General features: G+C 36.5%; 2 protein-coding genes across 2 annotated transcripts; one reads left to right on the top strand and one right to left on the bottom strand.

Annotated features, from left to right (window-relative positions):
* Positions 1-8,398: 8,398 nt before the first annotated feature.
* On the top strand, positions 8,399-10,792 carry LOC109211583 (40S ribosomal protein SA-like). The gene is made up of 5 exons (XM_019375131.1): positions 8,399-8,618; positions 9,312-9,574; positions 9,657-9,854; positions 10,024-10,225; positions 10,468-10,792. The coding sequence occupies exons 1-5, from the start codon at positions 8,480-8,482 to the stop codon at positions 10,569-10,571; spliced, it is 906 nt and encodes a 301-aa protein (XP_019230676.1). The 5' UTR covers positions 8,399-8,479; the 3' UTR covers positions 10,572-10,792.
* Positions 10,793-11,287: 495 nt separating this feature from the next.
* Positions 11,288-19,374, bottom strand: LOC109211584 (testis-expressed sequence 2 protein-like). The gene is made up of 7 exons (XM_019375132.1): positions 18,981-19,374; positions 17,490-17,725; positions 16,338-17,007; positions 15,583-15,946; positions 15,265-15,368; positions 13,169-13,363; positions 11,288-12,396 (listed from the first exon to the last, which is right to left on the bottom strand). Exons 1-7 carry the CDS (start codon positions 19,320-19,322, stop codon positions 11,686-11,688), a joined length of 2,622 nt encoding a protein of 873 aa, XP_019230677.1. The 5' UTR covers positions 19,323-19,374; the 3' UTR covers positions 11,288-11,685.
* Between the last annotated feature and the right edge of the window lie 8,141 nt (positions 19,375-27,515).

Raw genomic sequence — 27,515 nt, 5'->3', positions numbered from 1 at the left:
AGAAGCTAAGGCAACTCAATGTGACCACAAACCAATCATTTCAAGATATTCCGTCTCAAACATTTGCAGATTCTGGGCAGCTTGAGGAGCTTGATGAGGTAAACTCTACAAAGGTCTTATGGAGTGATGCAGTAGAGATTGAGGATGATTGGCTGGACACAACAAAGATAACTGGAGACAAGGTGAAGGACAACAACCAACCTGGTGATAGGCTGGCGACGCCATGCCGAAGCCAGGCTCCCTAGGCGTTAGGCTGGCGACGCCAGGCCTAAATCTAGGTCCCCCAGGCGTTAGGCTGGCGACACCAGGCCTGACGCCAGGTTCACCTGATAAGGCAGTTACAATTTTGGCCTATGTAGATGGTGTTCCGGTGTATGCATTGGATAACAAACTTGATGGAGATGATAATGTGAAGGTTAGGGATGCTACAGTGGGGTCAGATCAAGATACAGGCAATGGGAAGACAGGTGATCTTAATGGAACAGTAGTTCCTGCCACAGTGAACCCTAACTTGGGTTCAATCTATGAGCTTCAATTTAGAATGACGCAGGAGAATTTGGGAAATATTGAGAGGACTACTGAACTAAATGAAGCAGTATTTGAATTAGTTGAACAAGCCATTGTTCCTAAGGAGCTTGGGGAACTTGAGTCACTGCCTGTAGCATGTGCATCTGGGACCAGATCACCTATGCAGATCTAAGTAAATGTGCCATTGAAGTCTCCAAGTCAGGTACTGCATACTATTATCACTCATAAAGAGCAGTCAGCTGATATTCAGAATACTTTGGTTGATCAACAACTTCAATTTGAAGATGAAGGTGATGATGAGTCTACAGTTGAAAACTTTAAAGTAGTTGCAAGGGAGGGGGATTTATCTCCTAAATCAATAGTTAGAAGTGGAAAAAAGGGAAAGAAAACACAACCTAAAGAGCCACAACAACCTACTTGAATTTTGCCCAGGAGGGCAGCCTCAACAATAACAAGATGATGATCGAAACTTTGATATGGAACATAAGGTCTATTAAGACACAACAGGCCTTTCAGAGGGTTATAAACATGCAAAGGGAACATGGATTTTTCATTGTTGCACATATGGATCCATTTCAAAAGAAGAGGTTTATTTAGAACTATAGAATAAGGCTAGGTATGGAAGCTGTAATTTCGAATGTGAATGGGAAGATTTGGCTGTTTTTTGATGCTGTGGTGGAATGGGATTTGTTGATTGATACTGAGCAACAAATGACAATTAGGGTGTATCATCAAGAGCTAGGTAAGCATATCATGATGACTTTTGTATAAGCTACATGTTGTGCTTTGGAAAGACTGGAATTATGGGACAATTTATACTATTTGGCTAGTGATATGGAGCTGCCTTGGTTAGTTGGGGGGGATTTTAATGTTGTACTTGGAGAGGATGAAAAGATAGGTGATTTGCTAGTGTATCCTCCAGAGTATGAAGATTTTGCATTTTGTGTTAACTCTTGTGGCTTGTTTGATCTTGGCGACAAGGGCAGCCCTTTCACGTGGTGGAATGGAAGGCCAAATGAGGAATGCATCTTCAAGAGACTAGATAGAATTTTTGTGAACTTGCCTTTTCAAACATTGTTTCCTACTATAGAGGTGGATCATCTCATCAGAACATGCTCAGATCATGCTCCACTCTTGATGAGTTGTGGTGAGGAGGCAATGAAGTTGTAATGCCCTTCAAGTTCCTGAACTTTTGGGCAAAACATGAAACATTTATGGAGGTTGTGAGGCAGAACTGGATGGCTGACTTAATAGGGGATCCATTCTTGATGTTCAAGCAGAAATTAAAGAGGGTTAAAATTGCTCTTTCTAAATGGAGCAAACTAACCTATGGAGATATATTCAAGCAGTTAGCTATCAGGGAGGATGTGGTGAGAATCAAGGAGATGTTATTTGAAGAAGATCCTTCTGTGGAGAATAGAATAGTACTTCAACAAGCTCAGGCTGAGTTGAAGAAGTACTTGAGCATTGAAGAGCAGTATTGGAAGTAAAAAGCAGGTATGAACTGGTTTGAAGAAGGGCACATAAATACTAGGTTCTTTCATAACCATGTCAATGGTAAGAGGCAAAAACTCCAATTTAAAAGGATCCAGAATAGTGATGATGCATGGATTGAATCTCAAGAGCTGTTGTTTAATGTTGCAGTCGAGTTTTCACTAAGGAGGATGATCTTACGAGCTTTGATCTATTGAACAATGTGCCTACAATGGTGACAAGGGAGCAGAACCTAAAGTAATGTAGATTGCCTACTAGAGAGGAAGTGAAGGCAGCTGTGTTTACATTGAGTAGTGAGAGTGCAAGTGGCCTAGATGTTTTTTCTAGCTTGTTCTTCCAAGCATGCTGGGACATTTTAGGTGAGGACATTCACAAGCTACTAATTTTGTTTTATGAGGATAGCCTCTTGCCTAAGTCTATCACACATACAAACCTTGTCTTGTTGCCAAAAGAACCTAGAGTCCAAACATTCTCTAATCTTAGACCTATTGGTCTAAGTAATTTTATAAATAAGGTGTTCTCAAGGGTGGTGCATGATAGGCCGGAGAAGATATTGCCCTCTTTGATCTCCTCAAACCAATCAGGCTTTGTCAAGGGAAGGAGTATCTTTGAGAACATTTTATTGACTCAAGAGATTGTCACAGATATAAGGTTGAGAGGGAAGCCTACCAATATTGTTATCAAGCTAGATATGGCCAAGGCATATGATAGGGTGTCATGAAAATACTTGTTGCATGTGTTAAGGAAGTTGTGGTTTGCTGAATGCTTCATCAACATGGTGTGGAATCTGATTGCTAACAATTGGTATTCAGTCATGGTTAATAGGCAAGCTTCAGGTTTTTCATTCAACAAGGGGGGGGGGGGGTGAAGCAAGGGAATCCTCTATCCCCAGCTTTGTTCATTTTATCAGCTGAAGTCTTGTCAAGGTCATTGAACAAATTGTTTGATGACAAGCAGTTTAGAAGATATGGAATGCCAAAGTGGACTGATCCTTTGAACCATCTAGCCTATGCTGATGACACTGTTATCTTTGCCTTTGCAGATACTTACTCTTTGCAGAAGATTGTGGATGTTTTGGCACAGTATGAGCATACTACTGGACAGTTGATCAGCAAGGCAAAGAGTTGAATTTCTGGTGAGTTGAATCTTTTTCATTTGAGGCCAGAAGTATAACTTTGGCAAGCTAACTTTTACGGTCTATGGTTTTGTCGATTTTGGAACTACTGGTAGTACTTGACAGAAATCACCTCCCACACCATTAATCTTTCACCAAACAATTCATTAATATCGAATGTATCTCTAGAACTACGGGCAATTGTTTCGATCGTTTGACACTTAGCCATAAGTGTTTCATCCCATATATATTATCAATTTTGCTTTCCTTATAAATTTAGCACCATTGCTCTGCTTTGATATATTTGTGATGGTTATTTAAGCTGTTTGAAGAAGTACGTCAAATCTAAAGTGGGTGGTCTCACAATAAAATCATTGTTGGTACACCACTTGCTATTATTGCTAACAATATCATGCCTCTTGATATGATATTTGCAAGTAATGCATGACATAGAAATATTATTTTGATTCCGCCGAAGGCATCTACAAAGAATAATCCCGCTATACCAGAGTCGACTCTTTATAATATAGTCTTGACAGCTTGTTCTTGTTTGGAATTTAGCTTTGATTGTGCTTCCTCATGCACTTATATAGCATTTTGATTCTTAATAATATACCAACCTTTTTACTTTGTTTTCTAATTTTTTGAAATCTCTAATGCTTTTTTTTATGGAATAAATCTATGTATCCTAAGATTTTTTTTAAAAAAAAAACTTGAATAAGAATTTTACTTATGATGAATTTAAAAAATAATTGAATTGGATTCTCTTGCTAAATAATTAATTAGAAGATTTAATTTATTCTATGTTGATTCAGATCTTAGTATTAGTTCATCTTTTGTTTGAATATTTAATCTTAATTATAATTTTATCTAACATAAATTTTATTTTCAGAAAGTAAAAGATTGATATGATATTTCACTTTTAGATCTTTATGTTTGTAGAATCATTAGTGGTATTGACTCTTACCAACCATTTCTTTTCTCTCTCACACATTTACATTCTTAAATATTTTCTTAGTTGTTGTTCACTAATTGGGCATTTTTCAGTATTACACAAAACATTAATAAAGAAATATTATTTGAGTAGGAAAACAATTACAAATATAATATAAAAATATGTTATCGTGGAGATATTATTTTTCCCTCATTTTCAACTCTATATGCAATCCATTTAATATTACTTTTATTTTTTCTTGGTATTTGATATTATGGAGTGGTAATGTGTTGCCAATACGGAGAATTCTTATGAAATTGATTTTACTAAATCCCCTTACATATTTTTAATAAGAATTTAATAGACAAGCTTTTATTAATTTTAAATATTAAAAAATAGCATAGAAGGTATTGTTGTCCAAAAAATATATTATTGCAGTTATGGCCTTTCCCTATAAGTTCTTCCAATTAATATTTTAGGTCTATTAATATTGTACTTGTGCTTTTATATTGATATACGCTCTCCTTTTTCTAAATTGATTTGGACAATATAATACATTCTCAAATTAGTCCAAAAAATAGATTATTGCAGTTATGTCCTTTCCTTATGAGTTCTTCTATTTAATATTTTAAGGCTATTTTGATCTATTATAATATTGTATTTGTACTTTTATAATAATATAGGCTATCATTTTTCTAAATCGATTTGGACAATAAAATACATTCTCAATTAAATTAGTAATATGACATTATAATACGTTTTCAAATTAAATTAGCAATAGGACATTATAATAGGATTCCTAAAGGTGATCATGTAGGATTCCTAACGTGTAGTATTATATCCTAAAACTAATAGGATTATAAGGTTAATATCTAGAATTCTGGTTATGTCTTTTTATTGTGAGTTATAATGCTTAGTATTATAAGGTTATTTTGTAAACCGATAATGTATTCATGCTTTTATAATAACTAGTATCTATGAACGTGCGTTGCACGTTAATAATGGTACGTGATGGTTTAAAATTTTAAATTATTTAAATTTCCAAAAATATTCTTACATTAGCATAATACCTGAATTTAAAATGAAAAGACATCATTAGAACTTACATAAATAATCAATTTAGTTATGTTAGTTAGATAATTATGTACTATAGTTTTAAAAGTATTTAATGTGAGGGTATCTTACCGAACATTTCTTTGTAGACGATGATATTTAGTGTTTGTTTCCTTCTAATGCTTTGGTTGCTCTACCATAAGCAGAACTCTTGTTGTCGATATTGATATCCCTCTTGAAAGTGCAACATATAGTTGTTCGTGCAAGAAAATATATTGCGGTAAATAAAATTTCAATATTTAGGATGTTTGCCTTTGTACTTTATTTATTACCAGAAATTATTTACACACAAATTTAAAGTATATTCCTTAGTTTAGGAAGACGAAAGTTGAACTCGGGGATAAAATATACTTAGAGCATATTGACCGGTATCATAATTTTTGCATGTATGGCGTTATTGTCAAAACTTTTATATACCATCTGTGTGCTATTACATAAGTTATTCGGCGGATCTAAGTTTTTCAGTAGCATGACGGGCATTTTTTCTTCAAAATCAATCTATATGCATTGAAAGATCAATTTTAACTTAGTCTATTATATATACGGTGACACTAACATAGATAAGGAAAAATAAACTTGACAACAAACTTGTATGATAGAAGGCCATTTGGTATTAAAGTATTTAAGTATTCTTCTTGGTAGTAATTGTTGTTATCATTTTTTACTGAGTCAAAAACTGAAAAATACTTTATTTTTTACCATAAAACTTCGCAATCAACCTTTTTATTTAGTTGACCAACATATTCATTTTTGCTAGCTAAAATAGCTTTTTAATTTCTATCATGCAATTTGCACAAATTGCGTTTTAATCTAGTGATGAAAATATTTCCTTTATTAAATACACTACTATTACCATTAGGGTTGATAACTAAGTTTTCTAGAAGAACCAATTCATCTTTAATTGGATGCTCTTCTTTGTTTCAGCCACGAAGCAAGAAGTCACTGAATACTGGATTCGTTTTTACTTTATATTTTTTGTCAGCTGAATCTTTTTCATTTGATGCCATAAGTATAATTTTGGCAAGGTAGTACAGTCTCTTCTTTCGTCGATTTTGGAACTACTGGTAGTACTTGACAGAAATCACCACCCAAACCATTAGTTTTTCACCAAACGGTTCATTGATATTTAACATATCTCTAGAACTCCGGGCATTGTTTCGATCATTTGACACTTAGCCATAAACGCTTCATCCCATATTATCAATTATGCTTTCCTTTTAAATTTAGCACCATTGCTCTGCTTTGTTATATTTGTGATGGTTACTTTAGTTGTTTGAAGAGGTATATCAAGTCTAAAGTGAGTGACCTCATAATTAAATCCTTGTTGGTACACCACTTGTTATTATTGCTAACAGTATCATGCATGTTGATATGATATTTGCAAGTAATGCACGACACAGAAAAATTATTTCGATTTTGCCGAAGGCATCTATAAAGGATGACCCCCCTATACCAGAGTCGATTCTTTATAATATAATTTTGAACGCTTGTTCGTGTTCAAGATTTAGCTTTGATTGTGCTTCTCCAGACACTTGTATGACCATTTGATTCTTAATACTTTATTGACCCTTTTTACTTTGTGATCTATTTTTTTTTAATCTCAAAGCTCTTTTTATAGAATAAATTTATGTACCCTAAATTTTTTTTTACTTGAAAAATAATTTTACTCATATAATGAATTTAAAAATAAATGAATTGGATTCTCTTGTTAAATAATTAATTGAAAGATTTAATTATTTGGTCTTAACATAAGAAATAATTTATTTTATGTTAATTAAATTCTCCATCTCTTCTTTTGAATATTTAATCTTAAATATAATTTTATCTATCATAAATTTTATTTTCAAAAATTAAAAAGATTGATCTAACATTCCACTTTTAGATCTTTATAATTTGCAGAATTATTACTACTATTGACTCTTATGAATCATTTTTCTTTCTCTTTCTTAAATATTTTCTCAGTTGTTGTTTAATAATTGGTATATTTTTCAATATTACACGGAAATTGATAACAAAAAATATTATTTGAGTAGGAAAATAGTTCAAATATAATATAAAAATATACTGTGGGGATTTTTTTCTTCTCAATTTCAACATTTTATGCCGTTAATTTAACATTACTTTTATCTTTTCTTGGATTGAACATTATGAAATGGAATGTGTTGCCAATACGGAGGATCCTTATGAAATTGATTTTATTAAACCTTCCTACATATTTTTAATAAGAATGTAATAGACAAAATTTTACTAATTTTAAAATCTTAAGTATTAAAAAATTAACATATAAGGTATTGTAGTCCAAAAAATAGGTTATGTAGTTATGTCCTTTCCCTGTGAGCTCTTCTGTTTAATATTTTATGGCTATTTTGGTCTATCAATATTATATTTGTGCTTTTATAATAATATATAGAAGATATAGATAGATATAGACTCTTTTTTTTTCTAAATAAATTTGAAAAATATAATACATTATCAAATTATATTAATAACGGACATTATAATAAGCTTTCAAATTAAATTAGTAATGGGAATTTCAAATTACCCGAATAAGAGATATGTCCTCTATATATATATATATATATATATATATATATATATATAGATCAAATTAGAGCACTTTTCTTTGACGTGTTTTTCGTTTTCATGTTTTAAATGCTTGGGAAATAAACTAATGCATATACATCAACTTAATTTTTATATTCTAACTATATTGTGAAGTCCGAAATTATAGAATATTATTCTTTGAAATATTTGGCGTGAAACTACTTACATTTTTTAATTGTGCCAACTTAATGCTCATAGGTTAGGTGAGATCGTGGGATTCATCATGAAGGATTCCTAATGTGTAGTATTATGTCCTAAAATTAATAGGATTACAAGGCTAATGTCTAGAATTCTGATTATATCTTTTTACTATAAGTTATTATGCTTATATTATAAGTTTTTTTTTTTTTGTAAAATGACAATGTATTCATGCTTTTATAAATATATATATATATATATATATATATTATACATAAATTACACATATACTAATTTTTTTATTAATTTAAACATTGTATGAATAGTTATTTAAGTTAATTCTTCCTAAAATAACAAGCAATTACCAATGAGAATCGAACCATTAGGGCACAGAAGGCAGCAAATCCTAGGCCCATCAGGAAAGCCTGAAAGCGAAGCCCAAACAAAGAGCCTTTTTAACGTCACTACGTTCTCAGAGGAGTCTCTCTATTGCCGCAGTGAAACCCTAGAAGCAGAGGAAAAAGCAAAGGGAGAGAAGAAAGGAAGCAGTAACAATGGCGGCTACACATGAAGTAAGAACACTGACGACGAAGGAGGCTGACATACAGATGATGTTGGCTGCTGAAGTCCATCTCGGCACTAAGAACTGCGACTTCCAAATGGAGCGTTACGTCTTCAAGCGCCGCAACGACGGTAATACTCTTTACCTCCGTTGTATAATATTCGCTTTTTCACTCTATCTAGATCCATGATGTTAAACCACTACCTCTTAGCTATATCAAAATAGTTGGTGTTTGCATAAGGTATAATTCTCCAGTATTTTTTGGTGCCGGTATCAGAGGATTTGGTGATTGAGATACCCTTGGTTAAGCTGCTACATTTGTAAAATAGGATATTAATACGTATTAGCGGTTTGAAGAAAAATATTAGATCCATATACCTAGAGGAAAGCAGCAGCTATCCCTGAATGAAGTAAAGTATTCCCGACTTGTTCGTGAACGGTTTGTTTTTCTTAGTTATGCTCGGAAAACAAATACTTTGACCTTCAAGTACTAGCACATTCAGGCCATCAATGTGCGGCGCATTCTGCTTATTATTATATATTTATTTGTGTATACACTATGCTGTGAGTTTTCATTTCTAGAAAGATAGCTGATTTGACACAATGAAATTATTTTGTAATGCTATCTTAGATCATCTTTGATTCTTATATATATTTGTTCATTTATTAAGATTACGAGATTAATTAGATATGATAAATTATTTAGCGTTATGGTTTTCTTAGCTTGGGTTATCATTTGACTTCATAATCATGGTATTAGCAAAGTGATATATTCACTGGTTTGTCAATCTCTCTATATATCTTGACTGATCTTTATTCCTTAGGTATCTACATTATTAACCTTGGGAAGACATGGGAAAAGCTGCAAATGGCTGCAAGAGTTATTGTTGCTATTGAGAATCCAAAGGACATAATTGTGCAATCAGCCAGGCCCTATGGACAGAGAGCTGTCTTGAAGTTTGCTCAATACACTGGCGCAAATGCCATTGCTGGACGTCACACTCCCGGTACTTTTACCAACCAGCTTCAGACTTCATACAGCGAGCCACGACTCCTCATTCTCACTGACCCAAGAACTGATCACCAGGTTGATATTAATTTCTGTAACATCACTTGTTTCCTTTTGGCATGTTGACTATTTATAACAAGCTTGAGTCCTTTGCTTGCAGCCTATCAAGGAAGCTGCACTTGGGAACATTCCTACTATTGCTTTCTGTGACACTGATTCACCGATGCGCTATGTTGACATTGGTATCCCCGCCAATAACAAAGGGAAGCACAGTATCGGTGTTCTTTTCTGGCTCTTAGGAAGGATGGTACTGCAGATGCGCGGTAGCATTCCTCAGGGACACAAGTGGGATGTCATGGTAAGGGCTTACTGGAAGCATTTCTATTCTCTCATAAAGAAATTCCTAGCTAGTGTACTGATTTTAGTTGCTCTTCTGAAGTTAAAATTCAAGTTCCATTTGCATTATTTTTGTATTTTGTTGTGGTTAAACATCTATTTTTCTCATATTTAATTTCTTTCTGCTGTAGGTGGATCTCTTCTTCTACAGAGAGCCTGAAGAGGCAAAGGAACAGCAAGAAGAGGAAGCACCTGCCATTGCAGATTATGCAGAGTACGGTGGTGCTGCCCTTGGTGGCGATTGGTCTAGCAACCAAATCCCTGATGCTCAATGGGCTGCAGATGGCGCACCTGCTGTTCCTGCAGTTGCTAGTGGCTGGTCTGGAGATGGAGGTTAGTGTCATATTTTGTGGTATTAGTTTTTTAAATCCATTGGTCACAGGTGCTTTGGGAAGACGTGGCTTTGTATTCTTTATCTTTTTGTTTTCCAATGTTTTAATTTGTCTGCTTTTTATGGGAATCTGATTGATGTCTGAGTTTCTGAGATTCTCTTAGTTTGAGATCTCTTGTGCCGGCCTCTGCTGATTTTATGTACTTTTTCTTCTATTATAACTCCATATTGTCATGTTTTTCAGCGGTAGAGGGAGGTTGGGACGCTGCAGCTGCTCCTCCTGCTCAAGTTGCTCAAGTTCCTGGAGCGGAAGTGATCCCTGCTCCTGCTTCTACTGGCTGGGAATGAGACCTGCTTCCTTTAGAAAGTTCTTTTTGATTAAGATTAGATAATGTGAGTTTCTATGACAGACGGTTTTGTTCACAATGCAAGTTATAAAATTTTGGATTTGGTGATGTACTAAATTATTTTTAATCATTTGTAGCATGTCTTTCCAGTTTAACTTTTCTTGAGAACCTTTTTATGTGATCAAGCTTTTGGATAATCGTAGAGGTGGGCAAAAGTTCTACTAATCGGTTCTGCTATGTGAATTACTCGACAACTATTTTGAGTGAGTTAGAACTGTGATTGATGCAGTAAAACGGTGTGATGCAGTAACAAGTATATCCCAGCTATAATATTCATTTCTGTCATGTGCTTAGAGGGTAAGAAGTTCCCTACATCTAAATTGCCATAGCGGTTTGCTTAAAGCCGTTTCTGTTTTCTTTCACTTAAAAGTTTTTTGATTGTTATGTAGTTAGCGAAAGTTAATATAATTTAGTGTTGATTATTTCCAGCTTTAACCTTTTCCAGGTTATATCTTTTTGAATGAAGTTAAAAAATGGAGCGTGTCTCTTGCGTTATGTATAGTCGTATTCTCCTAATTTTTTCAGATCATCCTGTCTCAGTACTTCGCTTGGTTTTGCAATTCTCTACTTTGGCACGAGCCATTTATTACCTTAGCTATGCGATACCGAAAACTCAATATTTATGAACGTGCAACATGGAAGTGCTACGCTTATTGCTAAATGAAAAGAAAATGATAATATTGCTTTTCCATTGTTACGTGCTTCTTTGACGACCTCTTTGTATCGACTAACAGCAAATGTGGACAGTCGGAATCATTACCATTTTTCTGATCAGGAGTTTAAAGCAAGTAAACTTGTATGTGACTATGTGTGGTTGAAATGGGTTCCTATTGGGATTTGACCTTTAGTTTTACAACTGAGAAGAGAACTTTGTCCAACGGGATCAGGCCCCATGACTGAGTATGGAGCCTTACTTTCCTTAAGCTGTTTCACATGGTCATGTGCTATTGAATTGTGCAACTGAAACTTGTGTATAGCCTAACAAAATAGCCCTTTGGAAATACTGACCTATGTTTTCCCTTGTGCAATCAAACTGAACTGAGGAAACTGCAAATTTATGAATATTCCTTGTGGCTTCTCATCCTTTCCACTAAGTGTCTCCCCTTCTCTTCTATGTGACGCTTCTTCTCTTCAAGTTTTTCTCCCATTTTTTTCCGCAAACCATGCATCCTAGCCCTTGTCCCTGTCCTTTTTGGTTTCATATCATCTTCTGTAAAATGATTTTGTTCCTCTAGCATACTCAGTGAATGAGAAGGTGACATGCTATGCCTGTTCTCTGAGCTCATGCGATGAGTCTCTCTCTGTTCATCGTGCTTCAGCAAGGGGGCATGCAAATCTGATGAAGATTGGCTCTTATGAACTGATAAATAAGCCTGTGGATCTGACAACCTGCCTTGTTGTGTATCTCCGTGATGTTTCCTGGGATTTACGTGCTTTCTTTCTGGACTACTAGTGAGGCTTCTGCTGTTGAAACTAGGCTTACCCCTAGGAACTGAGCAGAATATGTGGGGATCCAGTGACTTACTTTTTTTGCTGCCCCATCCAACTCCGTTAAGTCCTCTTTCAGCAATACTTCTCCTATCGGCTTCAGCTATTTGGGTTGTGTCGATGCGTGCTTCTGGTTTTCTGGCATTACCTGCAGATTTGTTATTAATCCATATATATGGAGCATCTTTTACGGGAACCCAGTCATCCTTTTCTGCTATCATCCAAGGGATGCATACATTCTCACAGTGTGGAAGTACGACAGTTTCACGAATAGCAGCCTGCATCAGTTGTAAAAAGCACCAGCTCAACCTCTAAGAAACTTTCACCAATGTTTTCATAGTATATCCAAATTTAAGAAAAATAACAATATATATGGGCCATGTCCATTGGTGTAGAATCTGGAAATTGATTCCTCCATTAAGTTGGTTTTTCTATAGTAGTCAGCGTGGTTTGCAAAAATTTCCCGTCATTAAATACATTGTTCCGACAAAAAATAGAAGGAAAAGGAACTAAAAATAATAGAATGGTTAAACAAGCTTGGTGTATTCTACCTGCACTCTCTCTACTGGAGCATATAAAGTGTCATCATTCTCTCTCTCTCACCTAAACGAAAGTAACCGGATCACTCTCCTATGCCTTGCATAGGCTCGAAGTAGTACCCTCTTTTTCTTCAGTTCTCTGACTAGACACTGCAATTATCTATCTGAAACCAATTTAAAGTTTCACCTAGACAAATGTCACCTTGTGGATCTTTTGAGGTGGATACTTCGACTGTGCCAGCTACAGCCAAACAGCTGTTATGGTGCTTTAAGTTTGGAAATCAGGAAGGAGAAGAATAAAAGATGGGGAATAGCACTCTCTTGTATGAGATTTTTGGTTGGTAGTCAGGAGTGGGGAATGGATAATTGTCTCCTAAATATCAGCTCATTTTTTCCATACATTGTGCCTTTGGCATTCACAGCAGTCACAAGCTTGTGTAGCTGACTGGCGACCTCAATTTACTTGATGAACAACATTCAAATAATAGAAAAGATTAGTTTTCAAACTAACCTTAATTCGACTGATTAGGAACAAAGAAAGGTGTCCACTTGAGATCTTACGATCACCAACAGAAGAGTTCAAATGGATGTCAATATCTGGCATCGATGTGAATCCAAACCATATCTGATCTGAAGGTGGTGGCTTTACATACAACCTCAATGTTCCTCGTAGAGATGCAACCCTAATCCCCAGCGAGAGTGGAACCTGAATGTTGAAAATACAATTGGTTAGAAATCGACAAGCTTCTTCCACTTGTTACGGCAGATGAACAAAAGACATACTCCTATAAGATTAGACCTTCCATTCACTACTGCAATAGGAAAAAGTCAGTGAAGCACAAGTCTCATGAAAGTACAATGAGTCGATCCCATTTTCATTTGTGATCCATTTCACCACATTTTATTTCCCACCTTGTGTCCTCATTTTAACTGCCTTACTCTATTCTGATCAACTAACAAAACAACAACAATAACAACAACCCAGTGAAATCCCACTAATGGGGTCTGGGGAGGGTAGTGTGTACGCAGACCTTACCCCTACCCCGAAGGGGTAGAGAGGCTGTTTCCGAAAGACCCTCGGCTCAAGGGAACAAAAGGACAAAAGCAGATAATATTAGTATCACCACAGAAATAATAAGAAAAATTATGAACATGGAATCTAGAAGAAAGAAGCGAAGTAAAGCGATAGCTATTAAATACATCATGCACTGAATTAGTAAGACACAACAATGGCACTAGCTATCTTAGGTAAAAACCCTACCAGACTAGTCTCGCAAAGGTATAAGTAAGGCAAGACTCAACTACCTCCTAACCTACAACCTTAATACTCGACCTCCACAACTTCCTATCAAGTGTCATGTCCTCGGAAATTTGAAGCCTCGCCATATCATGTCTGATCACCTCTCCCCAATACTTCTTAGGTCGCCCTCTACCTCTTCTCCTCCCCTCCACAACTAGCCGCTCGCACCTCCTTACCGGAGCATCTGGACTTCTTCTCTGAACATGCCCGAACCATCTGAGCCTCGCTTCCCGCATCTTGTCCTCAATGGGAGCCACTTGCACCTTCTCCCGAATATCATCATTCCTAATCTTATCCATCCTAGTGTGCCCGCACATCCACCTCAGCATCCTCATTTCTGCTACTCTCATCTTCTGGGTATGTGAGTTCTTAACAGGCCAACACTCAGCCCCATACATCATTGCCGGTCTAACCACCGCTTTATAGAACTTACCTTTGAGAATCGGTGGCACTCTCTTGTCACACAAGACTCCAGATGTTAACCTCCACTTCATCCATCCTACCCCAATACGATGCGTGACATCCTCATCGATCTCCCCTCCCCCTGGATAATCGACCCAAGGTACTTGAAGCTTCCTCTACTTGGAATGACCTGTGATTCAAGCCTCACATCCACGCCCACTTCCCCCGGCTCAGCGCTGAACTTACACTCCAGGTATTCCGTCTTCGTCCTGCTTAGCTTGAAACCCTTAGACTCAAGAGCTTGTCTCCAAACCTCTAGCCTCTCGTTAAGACCGGCTCGCGACTCATCAATCAGAACTATGTCATCGGCGAATAGCATACACCATGGCACCTCCCCTTGAATATGGTGCGTTAACGTGTCCATCACCAAGGCGAATAAGAACGGACTGAGTGCAGAACCTTGGTGTAACCCCATTACAACCGGAAAATGTTCAGAGTCTCCTCCTACTGTCCTAACCCGAGTCTTAGCCCCATCATACATGTCCTTGATCAACTAACAAAGAGAAGATCAAAGCCAACTGAATGACATGAGTTTTAGTTCCCTTCTTTCAGTAGCAAAATAAGAAGGACATTATTATAGAAAATATGTGCAAAAGCTCAAGAAAGCATAAAATACGAACTAACATTTTCACCCAAATATACTAAGAGTAAAGCATCAATTTACTTCTCATGCGCACTATTCAGAGAATTATGCAATCGGTTCAGAAGTATCGTAAGAACTCTAGTCTGCTTCAGCTGTTGACATCTACCAGCGAGATAGATATTTAAACAGAAAAGAGCTAGGAAGTCAATTTAGGGAAAAGCAAGGTTGAATTGCTAGAGATAAGCAGAATATTGTAACCAACCTGTGAAACCTGCTTGGCCACAGAATGTAAAATTGATTTCCACTTTGATCCAGGAGGTGAGCCACTAGGTATGCCATTAGAGCTTCTACTCGCGTTTGAAACACCTGATTGATATACTTCAGATTACTAACTGATGAAAACATAATTATTTTCCCACAAGGAAATAATTAAAATAATGGACAAGTTAAAAATAAATTTACTTTTCTTTAAAAAACAATTAACAATAACAGGCAACTACTACACCCGAACATTGAATTATTCGGATTAACTAACCCAAATTTCAGAGCATAAAAAAGATAAAGTGGTTTTGCTACATACGTGCTGGTGTATCAGCTCCATCTCTTTGGTCCATCTTATCCACGTGGTCGTCCGAGTGCTTAAATTGTTCATCAAAGTCCTCAAAACCTTCTAACAAGTCTGTTTTGACATCATCAACAGCACTTGAATCTACACTTGCATCGTCTCCTTCATGTAAATCGAGGTCCTGAACTTCAAGCCTAGTCTCGAGATCCAATATTGCACCACCAGAGTACTGAACATCAATTTCAAAAGCCCAGACCTCGTTCATGTCTGAGGGAAGAACCCTCATTGCATGTATATAGGGAGGGAGGTAACCAACATCAACAGCTGCGCAGGTTACTTCACCAATGTAACTGGGGCTACGAATATTGGAGAGCATTCTCTACAAGTAAAGACCACACTGAGTTATAGCTTATTAAGACAAAGCAAATTTCTCTTCTAAGTGATTGTAAAACTGTGTCACATTAAAATGTACATGCACGCGAAGCTTCAAAGCAAAATGCATTAAACAACTTCTCGCCCTAAACTGATAACTTCTCTCAGTATCATACAAAAGTTCATTTTCTTACACACAAAACATGCAGCTGACTTCAAATGCTTTAGGATTGAGCTGTAGTAGTAATACTAGTAATTTTGGTTAATGTCCGCGAAAAGCAAATACAAGCAAGTCAATCTCTACCTTAGTCAACTAAAAAAGGTTTAAAAGAATGACAACAAATAAGTTACTTTACATCTCAATATCTCATAATGAATAAAAAAAGGAGATGACAAACCTGAATCCGTTCTTGCAAAGAACTTTTCATCTGCTCATTTCTTTTAGCATCAAAGAACAACCGTGATATTAACAAATTCCAACAAAGGGATCCTTCATCACAAAAAACCTTGTCATCAGAATCTGCATCAGAAATGACGGAGCCAGTAGAGGATACAATGGACGAAGGCGCTATAACATCCTCATTGCAAAAATCGAGAGGCTTTCTTGTTGAAGCAACCTTCATAACACCACTGGCCAAGTCAAGATCTTGGAACAAATGAGTTTTCTCACTCATCTTACGTTCTTCATATCCTGATTTTGAACTGCAGCTTGCCTTATTTTCTGGAGCATTCTTGCTAGTTTTCTTGGCAAACTTTTTCAGAAATTGACGAACTTTTGATGAGGAACCATCAGGCTTGCTTGATTTATCAACTAATTCCGCACCAAAACTAGAAGATGGTTTCATAAATGAAGGATATCCTGCATTTAGTCTTGTCAGGTAATTCCGGAACTCTAAGTTTAACTTCGCCAACCATTTTAGTTTTTCTTCATCCTCGCTAGAAGCAAGACGAAGGGCTTTGCACCATGATTCCTTCTCCCAAGACGTCTCAAGGTAAATGTAAAATATACTACTTCCTTTATATATAGCAGATGCTCCGCTCTCAATTTTAATTGGGTACTTTTTTGCCCTGTAACAAAATTGAAGCACTAAGCTATCGGTGTTTATCCTTTCCAATAAGATAATTAAAGAAGCATTTTACTTAACGCATGGCAGAATTTTTTTACAAGATATACAAGATAATTTTCTAAGTAAAAGGTTTTCCTTAACTACCTTTTCTAATGAAGTTAAAACCTGTTTGAATACTGATTACATCTTGGAATTCTAAGATAAAATTGCTTGATTTTGAAATGGAGTTGTTCATAAAAATGCTAGAACAAAGGAGTACTCTGTAGTATGTAGATATTTCGACCTTCCGTACTTGAGGTGAGTAACTCAAAAGTACCTAGCATCTATGTTGCTCGGACTCACCGAAAATGTTGCCGGGTGTGTGTCGGATCCTCCAAAAATGATCCGACACGGGTGCGGCATCATTTTGGAGAGTCCGTGCAACATAGCCTAGCATAACAACGCATAATTCAAAAAGGCAAAGTCAATAATGTTCCAGCTTACCATTTTCTAGAGGACAAGATTGAAGCAGAAACAGCCGCAACCATGCAACCTTTGAGTGGAATTTCAGTACGGGAACCATCTGATTCTGTTAGAATGAGAGAGTGATCCTTGATTTTACCAAATTTCCGAACAGGTATTACCTCTAAGATCTCTTTCTGGGCCTTTTGCTGCTTTGTAGCTTTGTCCCCATTGGAAACTTTTGGGATTCTTTCAGATTCTAGAACCCATACTATCCCCTAGGAGACAAAAAATTCATAATATTCTATAAGTTAAACTGATCAAGTCCATAGAGGAAAGAGGGAATGGTGCTTGAATAGGAAAAGAAAACTCAATCTGAATGATACAATACTAATAAACACGAGCATTTGGACCAGACATGTTACCAGACAAATATCCGCACAAAATTATAAATCCCAACTGCAAAGCATTGCTGATTAAATAATAATCTTCTCACTCATTATGTATCATTCATTTAACAATAATTATAACATGATTTCTTCATCGTTTTCTAATGTAGCGGATGATTTGAGTACTGCACTTGAGTTTCAATCTGTTATATATATATATTGTTAGAAGGTCAGTAACATTAAAAGCAAATTTGTCTGGTCCATTTACTCCTTTGATACATCGTCAAGAACCATTTATATACTCAGAGAAGGGAAAGATGACTGAATGCTGCTAATAATCATTGAAGTGTACACAATTCAATTTCATTAGTAATAATCTACTCATCAACAATATCAGATTACTGAGACCTTGGGCATTCTTACAACCTCCTGTTATGGTCTTTACTCTTTACGAGAATCGAGATTATATTTAGAATACTCTCAGGACTCTAGAAGCACAAAATTTACTTTGAAGTATTAGTAGAATAGTAGTACAACATTGAGATGGTCTCCACTAGAAAGCCTAGAAATGAAAATTTTGACAAAAAAAGTATTGTGCTCCAAAGATATCCGGTTTGTCTGTTGCAAGTTTGGTTCTTTATACAACAACTAGCACGCCTCAATCCTCGATCTTGGCCTAATTCTGCAGACTCTATGATGAAATAATGACTAGTAATTATTCAATACCAGAGACCGAGTACTTGTGACCAGCGACCACTCAACGGAGCCTCAAATCAAGCCCTATACCACTCGATGCTCGTTACATTCACAATCCAAATACTCAATTCAGACAACAACATGAAGAGAATAAACCACCTTAAAATGGGGGCAAAGTGAAAAGAGTACCAAGTAACGGTATCAACAAATCACATACTCCATCTGTCTCAATTTATATAACACATTTTCCTTTCTAGCCTGTCTAAAAACAGTGAAACCTATAAACTTTTTATTCTACACATAATTATAAATGTCTTAGCTTATTTTAGATCACAAATTTTAAAAGTCTCTCTTTTCTCTTAAACTTCGTGCATAGTCAAACGTGGACCCAAAATTAGTAGAACAACAACATAAAAAAAATAAGCAAAAAAAGAAAAGTGATACCTGCCTGCTTCTTGAAGAAAGAGGGATCAATATCCCCAGCAAAAGGCAACGACTCTTCAGTTGTTTTCCCTTTACCTTCTTGACGAGAAACTCTTCTCATAAAACACCATATCAATATTACAATTCCCACAGCTTCCACTGCAAGAACCGTTACCCCTCCAAGAACAAACACCGTTAACAGCAACATCATCCTTTTTGGTCTGAAATTCTCCCCCGACAAGAACAAGAAATTCACCAAATTTTGCAATGTCAGTACAAACCCATTTTTTAGACGAATCTCCAATTCAATAGGGGAGAAAAGCCAAAAAGGAAAGGCAAAGCAGTTATTGGAGACACGATTCCTCATGCAGGGCGAGAGAGAAATGGGCGCTAAAGGTTTGCTGTAATTAGAAGCAACCGTTAACAAACTTGGCGAAAGTTACGCTTATATTTTATGTTTTATTCTAATAGAAAATAGTACTTCATCCGGTCCCTTTAATTAATTTTTTTTTTTTTACTACTTTTCTGCCTATTAAGGAATTCATTTTTAGTATTAATTTATAATAAAATCTAACATATTAATTTTAATTTATTTATTAAAAATACAATAAATACTCTTAAGTTATTTACTACAAAGATAATTTAAAAAAAATTATATTTTAAAAAAGCAAATATTATAAATTATAAAAATAAATTAAAAAATTAATTAAAATGGACGGGAGGAGTAGGGTATATGTAAGACCGATCAACCTTGGACTTGCACGCCAAACGGAGTTGCGGTATTCGATGTTTATAAATCAAAAAACAATCATCGTAAGTCGAAAGTACACACTATTTTGTTATGCTTCCAAAAAGAAAGGAGTCAGCGTTCAATGTTAACTTACTTAGCGAAACTGACACTTGGATGTGGACAAAATAATTGCTATTTTGATCCCCGGATCATATTATTACTTTGGGAAAAATACGTATTGTGATCCCTGAAATATTATGTTGTTTCAATTTTGGTCCTTTTGTTTGTGGGAAAAGGGCCAAATGTACCCCTTTACTTTCAGATATTGTCTATATTTAATCTCCGTTATACTATTCGGACAAATTTATCCCTAGTATTATACTATCCGGCCAAATTTACCCCTACCATCAATAAACTTTTACTAATTATCCCTTAGTCTGTTAGGTAACCCAAAATTTCTCAAATCCCTTTTATTTAAATCACTTATTCTTCTTCTTGATCCACTATTTTCAGATTGATCCGAATGCTAAAGGTACTAAACTATATTGCACCCAATTCTCTTCTTGTGATAATGATTTGGAACTGGTTTAAAATTTTTATAATTTTCAACCATATACACACACCGCAGAATCCAGTGGGTATATTTGTTGTGTATTATATGTGGCTGCTCATCATGTATGTACATGTGTATTCAAATATATTTTGTAATTATCTGGTTAGTATAGAGTTCGGTCGACTAACTGAAGAATGCACAAAGCGTATGCATTTGATTAAAGCAAAGTTGAATTCGACAATACAAAGTCTCTAAGGAACTTCAACTTTTATCACTAATACTTGCAAAGTCTCCATACCAATGGTGCAACGAATTCATTAAAGTTGGAATGTTGTAAAGACATTTGAAATTTAGACAAGCTACCTAATTAAGATTTTTCAATTTACTATGCTTTGCCAACTAATCGCAGCATTATTTTAATGTTTTTTTCTCTTATTTTTATCAATTAAAAAAGCAAATAAATGCCAACTATTTTATAAATAGTGGATCAAGAAGAAGTATAAGTGACTTAACTAAAATAACTTGGGAGATTTTGAGTCACCTAACAAACTGAGGGGTAATTTTTAAAAGTTTGCTGATGGTATGGATAAATTTGGCTGGATAGTATAACGATAGGGATAAATTTGACCGAATAGTATAAAGGAGGTTATATATAGACAATATTTGAAAGTAGAGAGGTAAATTTGGACATTTTCCCTTTATTTGTTGTCTATATATTTAATCTTTTATTAATTTAAATGTGTAAATTCTGATCCTTAAAATTACCTGAAGTATAATTGTATAGTGTAAAATCGGTTCATATTAAATACACATACAATAGAGCGACATGTGGAACCGGAGACAAACGAAAAACGAGACAGGTGGAAACCAAGACCGGGGACAGTAGCTTCGGTTGGCACCGGAAAACCTCCGAAGGGAATATTGCTAATGAAGAAAAACGAATACATGCCACCCGATATCATTTAATGAAGAATATTCTATAGTATTAAATACACAGTCCGTTATAGAGAATTTTGGCATTCATAGTCTACCGTTACACATTCTTCAATGACCCCCATAATTGTCACTTAAGAGGGGCTTGATCCGAGGACCTTATTCCCAAGGTGAAACTATAAATAGTGACTTCAATAGCCATTGTAAAGGGGAGGAATTTTCTGGCAAACTTATGTTGTATACTATTCAAGAGTTCAATAATACTTTATTTCTTGTCTATTGATATTTATATTAATGCCCTCGGAAGCTCTGCTCCCGAAAATAGGCTATTTGCTGCCTTATTTCGATTTCAATGCTAAGTCTTGTATTTTTATTTAATTCATTTATCATTTTGGTATCAAATCGATTCACTTGTCTATAAACCACGTATATATTCAATTGTATCATTTTATGGATAAACAGTTTGGCATCCACCACGGGGCTTAGACAGTTGCATAATTGGATTGATTGTTGCATCTATTACTAACCTGTTTAATTCTTTGTTTCTTAGCGAAAAATCGTAAATAAGGGAAGATAACAATGTCAACATCACGCGCGACGTTGAGGCCCAAGAAAATTCGCCTCAACACGAAGATTAGATCAGCGATCTCGCAACGAGGGGGATGAAGCCACACTGGTCCATGGCGGGCAGTATCTACGATATGTTCGAGAGGCAACTCCTGATGATGTTGAAGACGAACACGTTTCAAAAATAGCGAGAATCCTGAGGGAACAACAAAAGGATATTATGGTCCATCTCTCGCGACAAGATCAAGTCATGACAGAGTTGAGGCAATCGTTGTCGGGTGCTTCCAACAATGTGAATGGAAGAGGTCCAGTTCCTCCCGGTGCTCTTAAAAACCAAACAACACAAAGGGTTGACAACAACACCCCGAGGGGTGAGGTCGGTTTCGACAGGGACAGGGGGGGGGGGCAATGGATCTAGTAACAATAACAAAAATAATCCTTTTAAAACTGAACTCATGCGGTTTATGACGAAAATAAATGCCCGAATGGATCAAATCCCGAGCGCACCGTCGGTGTTGAAAGGACCGAACTCAAAGAAATACACCCAGTTGCCGTTCGAACCAAGCACAACGCCAGAGTTAATCCCAAAGCGATTCAAAATGCCATACGTGCCAAAATACGATAGAACCTCGGATCCTCAGGAGCACATCACCACCTATACAACGACGCTAAAAGGGAAAAACTTAGCTCCGCACGAGATTGAGTCCGCTTTACTGAAGATGTTCTGGGAGACCCTCAAAAAGGGGGCCCTAGAATGGTATTCACTATTACCCGAGCACTTATTAAATTCCTTCGAGATGCTCGCGGATTCTTTTATCAAGGCCCATGCTGGGTCCAAGAAGGTGCATGCTCGAAAGACCAACATATTTAGAATTGTGCAAGGAGAGTCCGAACTACTACGAGAGTTTGTGACCAGATTTCAGAAGGAAAGAATGTTGCTACTGGCCATGCCAAATGAATGGGTAGCCGAGACATTTACTAAGGGGCTGAACCCGAGGAGCTCTGACGCTTCCCGAAAACTGAAAGAAAGTATTGTCAAGTTGCAGGCAATGACATGGGCGGATGTCCACAACCACTACAAATCGAAGATAAGAATAGAAGATGACCGGCTCGGTTTCTCGGTGTCAATCAAGGGTCGGGACTGAGAGAAGAATAATGAAAAGTTGAAGGATGATTTTGACGCAGATCGACGGTCTACTAAAGGTCGGTTTTTTCCCTACGAAAGGGCCAAAGGATGCGGTAGAGGTTTTCGGTCTGCGGACAGGTTCGCTATCGATAAGAGAGCCGACCGTGGCCAGAATAATAAATCGTTGCAGGATAAAAAGATCAGGTTCCCAGGATTTCACCTACCCAGACTGTCCGAATACAATTTCAACGTCAGCATGGTGGAACTGGTATCGACTATGATGAACATTAAGGAAGCACGGTTCCCAAGGATGATAAGATTTAACCCTAGTCAGAGGAATCCTATCCTATGGTATAAGTGTTGCACCCTATTTTGCACTTAGTCAAAACAAGATTCAACTTGTGATTTCTCTATTGTTGATGAAAGAGAGTCGCCACCTAATATTTAAAGGTATACTCTTTATTAGTCTGCTAACGGTGAGATTATGGGTAAGGGTTCTTATTCTTCTAAGGGAAAGGTATTAGGCACCCCTTAAAATCTACCTGAGGTAGCTCCATAAGACTTAGACTAGATTTAGAATCAATTATTTATACTATGCCTAGTGTTCTAAAGCTTACCATATATTAGGGCATAATTCCTAAGTGGTTTCAAAAAATGGATATAAAGAGGAGTCTTAGAAAAAATGATGTCACTTCACATATGTTTAAAAAGAGAATAAAGGTATATATGATGTTTATATGAAAATATGTAAAAAGAAGAGCTAAATTAGAGGACGTTTTGTCTTTTTAGAAGCATGGAGGTGCTCTAGCGAAATGCTATGAAAGTAAGCCTAAGATATACCTTGGCTTTTAAACATTTGAAGGGGGCTGTTTGAAAATCTTTTTGGGTGATATCACCTTTTTTTCCACATGACTTGATTTTCCTTTTGAAGATAAAGCTTTTGTTTCAAATCTGATTCTTTTCTTTTTGAAAGCGGAGCTGCCGTTTCTTACTAAGCTTTGAGGGCTTCAAAATCCTTTAAGAAAAAAGTTAGTGGAAGCATAGTAATTTAATGATATAAATAACTTATAATTAGCGAATGGGAGATTAGTTGCTAACTAATTCTTCTTTTAATCCTATGTTATTTAGGTCTTGCCTAAGTTTTATATGATTTAATATATAAAGTAAAGCATTCAATTCAATTTATAATTTTTATATACATGTGAGATAAAACAACAGCAAAATGCGACAAGGCAGTAAGGATAAGGTTACGAAGAAGTAAATAATAAAGGAGTTAAAGGAGAGTATTGGACTCTGGTATTTGGACCTCAAAGAGGCAGGCCCAATAGTGATCGGGACGGCGACATCTCACTTCGAGTTTCCAGAAATATAGCAATGCTGGCCTTGGGCCTGGGTTCCTCAAGAACTCAGCCAGCCCAAAAAAATGTACATATTCAAAAAAAGAAAGAGAAGGTCATTAGATACCTATTTTATACATCAATCATACATGAAAACACATAGGTAAATGATTGGAGCAAAATATAACAGACTATCAATGCTCAACTAGTATGAGAACATATACCAATGTGGCAATTATATATGGTAAATAATTTACATTGAGAACCTTTCGTTGTCATTAAACACTAAACCCAAAGAGAATAACAAATGTCAATGAATAAAGGCTAAGGAGAGAGTTCCACTCAAGATCGTGCTCCATTTGAATCCCCCGACACTTCAAAATTTCCAAGGGTCTCAAGACCCATGGCAATGCTTGTGCAGGGTAGAGCAGTCCAACCTAGAGCTAAACTTGGCTCCCAAATACCCCTAACCACTAACGAATTATTTTTCCCCATAGGTTTAAGTGCCAATGAGGCTCTTCCAATGTAAACCAACTACCATAATATACCCTACCACAAAAGTATACTTACCCTTGGTAGAATAAGGACACAGAAATAGTTTCACTTTTTATAATCGTATTTCCAATACTAAGTGAATGGAACCCACATTAAACAAGTCTGAAGGCAAGGTTCCAAACATACATAGAGACAGGAACTCCATAATGTGTTGCTAAAGAATTAAACATATGGGGTCACATTTAAGGATAGATAAAGAGCACACAATTTAGACATGCAGCTTGAGGATACATAGACCATAACATTGATCACAGAAGAACATGTACTTAGGCTAATGACATCACTTGAATCACTTGAGATCATTAACATAGATTCAGATAATGACACAAGTAGGTTATTGTATCCAACCAAGTAACAGTAAAACTCTCCTATGCATCAGTTTCAATCCAAAACAACAAAGGGAAGTACAATACTAAAAAAATGTGAAGCCATGGAGGATAAAAAAAGTTCATTCCAAAACTTCCACACATACAGGGACTTCAATTGAGATTATGACTTCACAAGATCAAATAAGTCCCAAACATTGAGAAAGGTTGATAGTATCATTAGGGGGGGGGGGGTAAGGAGAGGGATATATCACACTTAACAAACTCAAATCAGCTACACAGAATTAGTGGAGTGGTTAAACATGGTGGAGTCATATTCAAAATATTAATAGGGCACAACTATAGTCTGTTTCACAGGAAATAGACTGATCATGACATATCCTACTGATGTTCAAGGGAGAAACCATCCCAATAGGGCTGTCTACAAGCTGACAATCACCGGATAAAGTCCCATTGTCCAGAGGTCTCTACGATTGACCTCTAGACCTAGAATAATGATAAAGATACTGTAAACTGGCCATGCATGCCACTAATTTGACAGAGCACAAAGAATCTTGAGGATTTGACCTTACACCGATTAGTCTAGAGTTTTGAATTGCGATTTCAAAATCCAATCAATAAGAAAAAATGAAATAAGACCTCAGACTTCACAGCCTAGGGACGAGACGATTTGATTATGCCAGTTGGACTTGAGAACAAAACGAAAATGGTGCTTCGATTTTACTACCCATGTTCTGGTGTTTCAGATTCAAAGAACAAAAAGGAAAGTCAAGTGGGATTTGTGGATGAGGAAGTAAGGAAGGACGATTTACTCAGAAATCTTGTGACCTTGTACCGATTTGTGTAAGGCTCCATGACTGATGGAGGTTGAAGGGATGAGAGGAAACAGAGAGTTTTGGGAAAGAGGGGCGACTCGTCTTGGAGAAGAATGATTAGGGTTGGGGTTGTCTCCAGGTTTAAAACGGGAGATGGAACAAGTGCCGTTGGATCATTGTGATCAACTAGGGCTGTGCATGGATCGGATTTAGCACATTTTAGATTCGCATTTCGTATTTTGGATTCTATAAAATGCAATCCGAATCCAATCCGAATTAATATCGGATCGGATCGAATTTTAAAGTTTGGATTGGATCAGATTTTTGGATTCGGACCGGATTATTATGCCTCAAAGTTGCAAACTCATATGTATATTTTCTTTGTAAAAGAGGCAATACAGTAAGAAAAATTTATGTTTATGCAATTATGAGAGTACTATGGTACCAATATAGCTAAATCCAGCAATTGTAAAGGTAATAACTTGGAGGAGGATGTAAAGGAAGTACTGACTATACGTCGTACTCAACAATTAACAAATAGCAAATAAGACACAACTCCTAATCCCTCAAGCTAAGGTTAGACCAAACACTTACCTCGATGCCACGAACACAATTCAAGCCTCAACTACCGCTTTACCTCTTGATTCCACCACCAATTTGCTTGTATCTAGCCACAACTTACTTAACTATATCAATAAATGCTAAATGAATTAATTCTAATGCATGAAAATAGATTTTCTAAAGTTTTTCCCAAAAAGTCAAAAATCAACCCCGGACCCACATGGTCAAAACCCGAGGTTCAAACCAAAACCCGACTACCCATTCACCCACGAACTCAAATATATAATTTGTTTTGAAATCGGACCTCAAATCGAGGTCCAAATCCCCAAAATTCGAAAATCCTAAGTTTTACCCAAAACACCTTTCCCTCATGAAAACCCTTGATTTTGAGTTGAAATCATGTAAAAAGATGGATTAGATTGAAAGAAATGAGTTAGAATTGACTTACAAATGATTTGGAAGAGTAGCTGTCTTTGAAAAATCGCCCAAAGGTGTTTAGGTTTTGAAAAGGTTGTAAAACTGGCTGAAAATGCGTCTAAGTCTCAATTAACTGGTCTCTAATGTCGCAATTGCGACCCGGGTTTGCAATTGCGAACCCCTCAGAAACTGATGACTTCGCAAATGCGAAGATTTTGTCGCATTTGCGACACTGAAGGAATCCGGTCCCCTTCGCATTTGCGAGGGACCCTTCGAATTTGCGATATCGCATTTGCGATAAATACGTCGCATTTGCGACCAAGGCAGCCCAGGCCATCTTCGCATTTGCGATACAAATTTCGCATTTGCGGGCTTGCATTTGCAAGCCTGGCTTCGCAAGCGAAGTCTGCAGACCTGCAACATACCAGCAATTTCCTATGTCTAAATTCCACTCCGTGGCCTATCCAAAACCCACCCGAGCCCTCGGAGCTCCAAACCAAACATGCACGCAAGTCCAAAAACATCACACGGACTCGCTCGTGCAATCAAATCATCAAATTAACATCAATAACTATGAATTTAACATCAAAATCAAAGAAACATCACATGAACTCTTAAGTTCAAATTTTAACAACCGAAG

The sequence above is a fragment of the Nicotiana attenuata genome, unplaced genomic scaffold (assembly GCF_001879085.1).
Source record: "Nicotiana attenuata strain UT unplaced genomic scaffold, NIATTr2, whole genome shotgun sequence".
NCBI classification, from domain to species: Eukaryota; Viridiplantae; Streptophyta; class Magnoliopsida; order Solanales; family Solanaceae; genus Nicotiana; species Nicotiana attenuata.
This window is presented reverse-complemented; position numbering and strand designations above follow the sequence as displayed.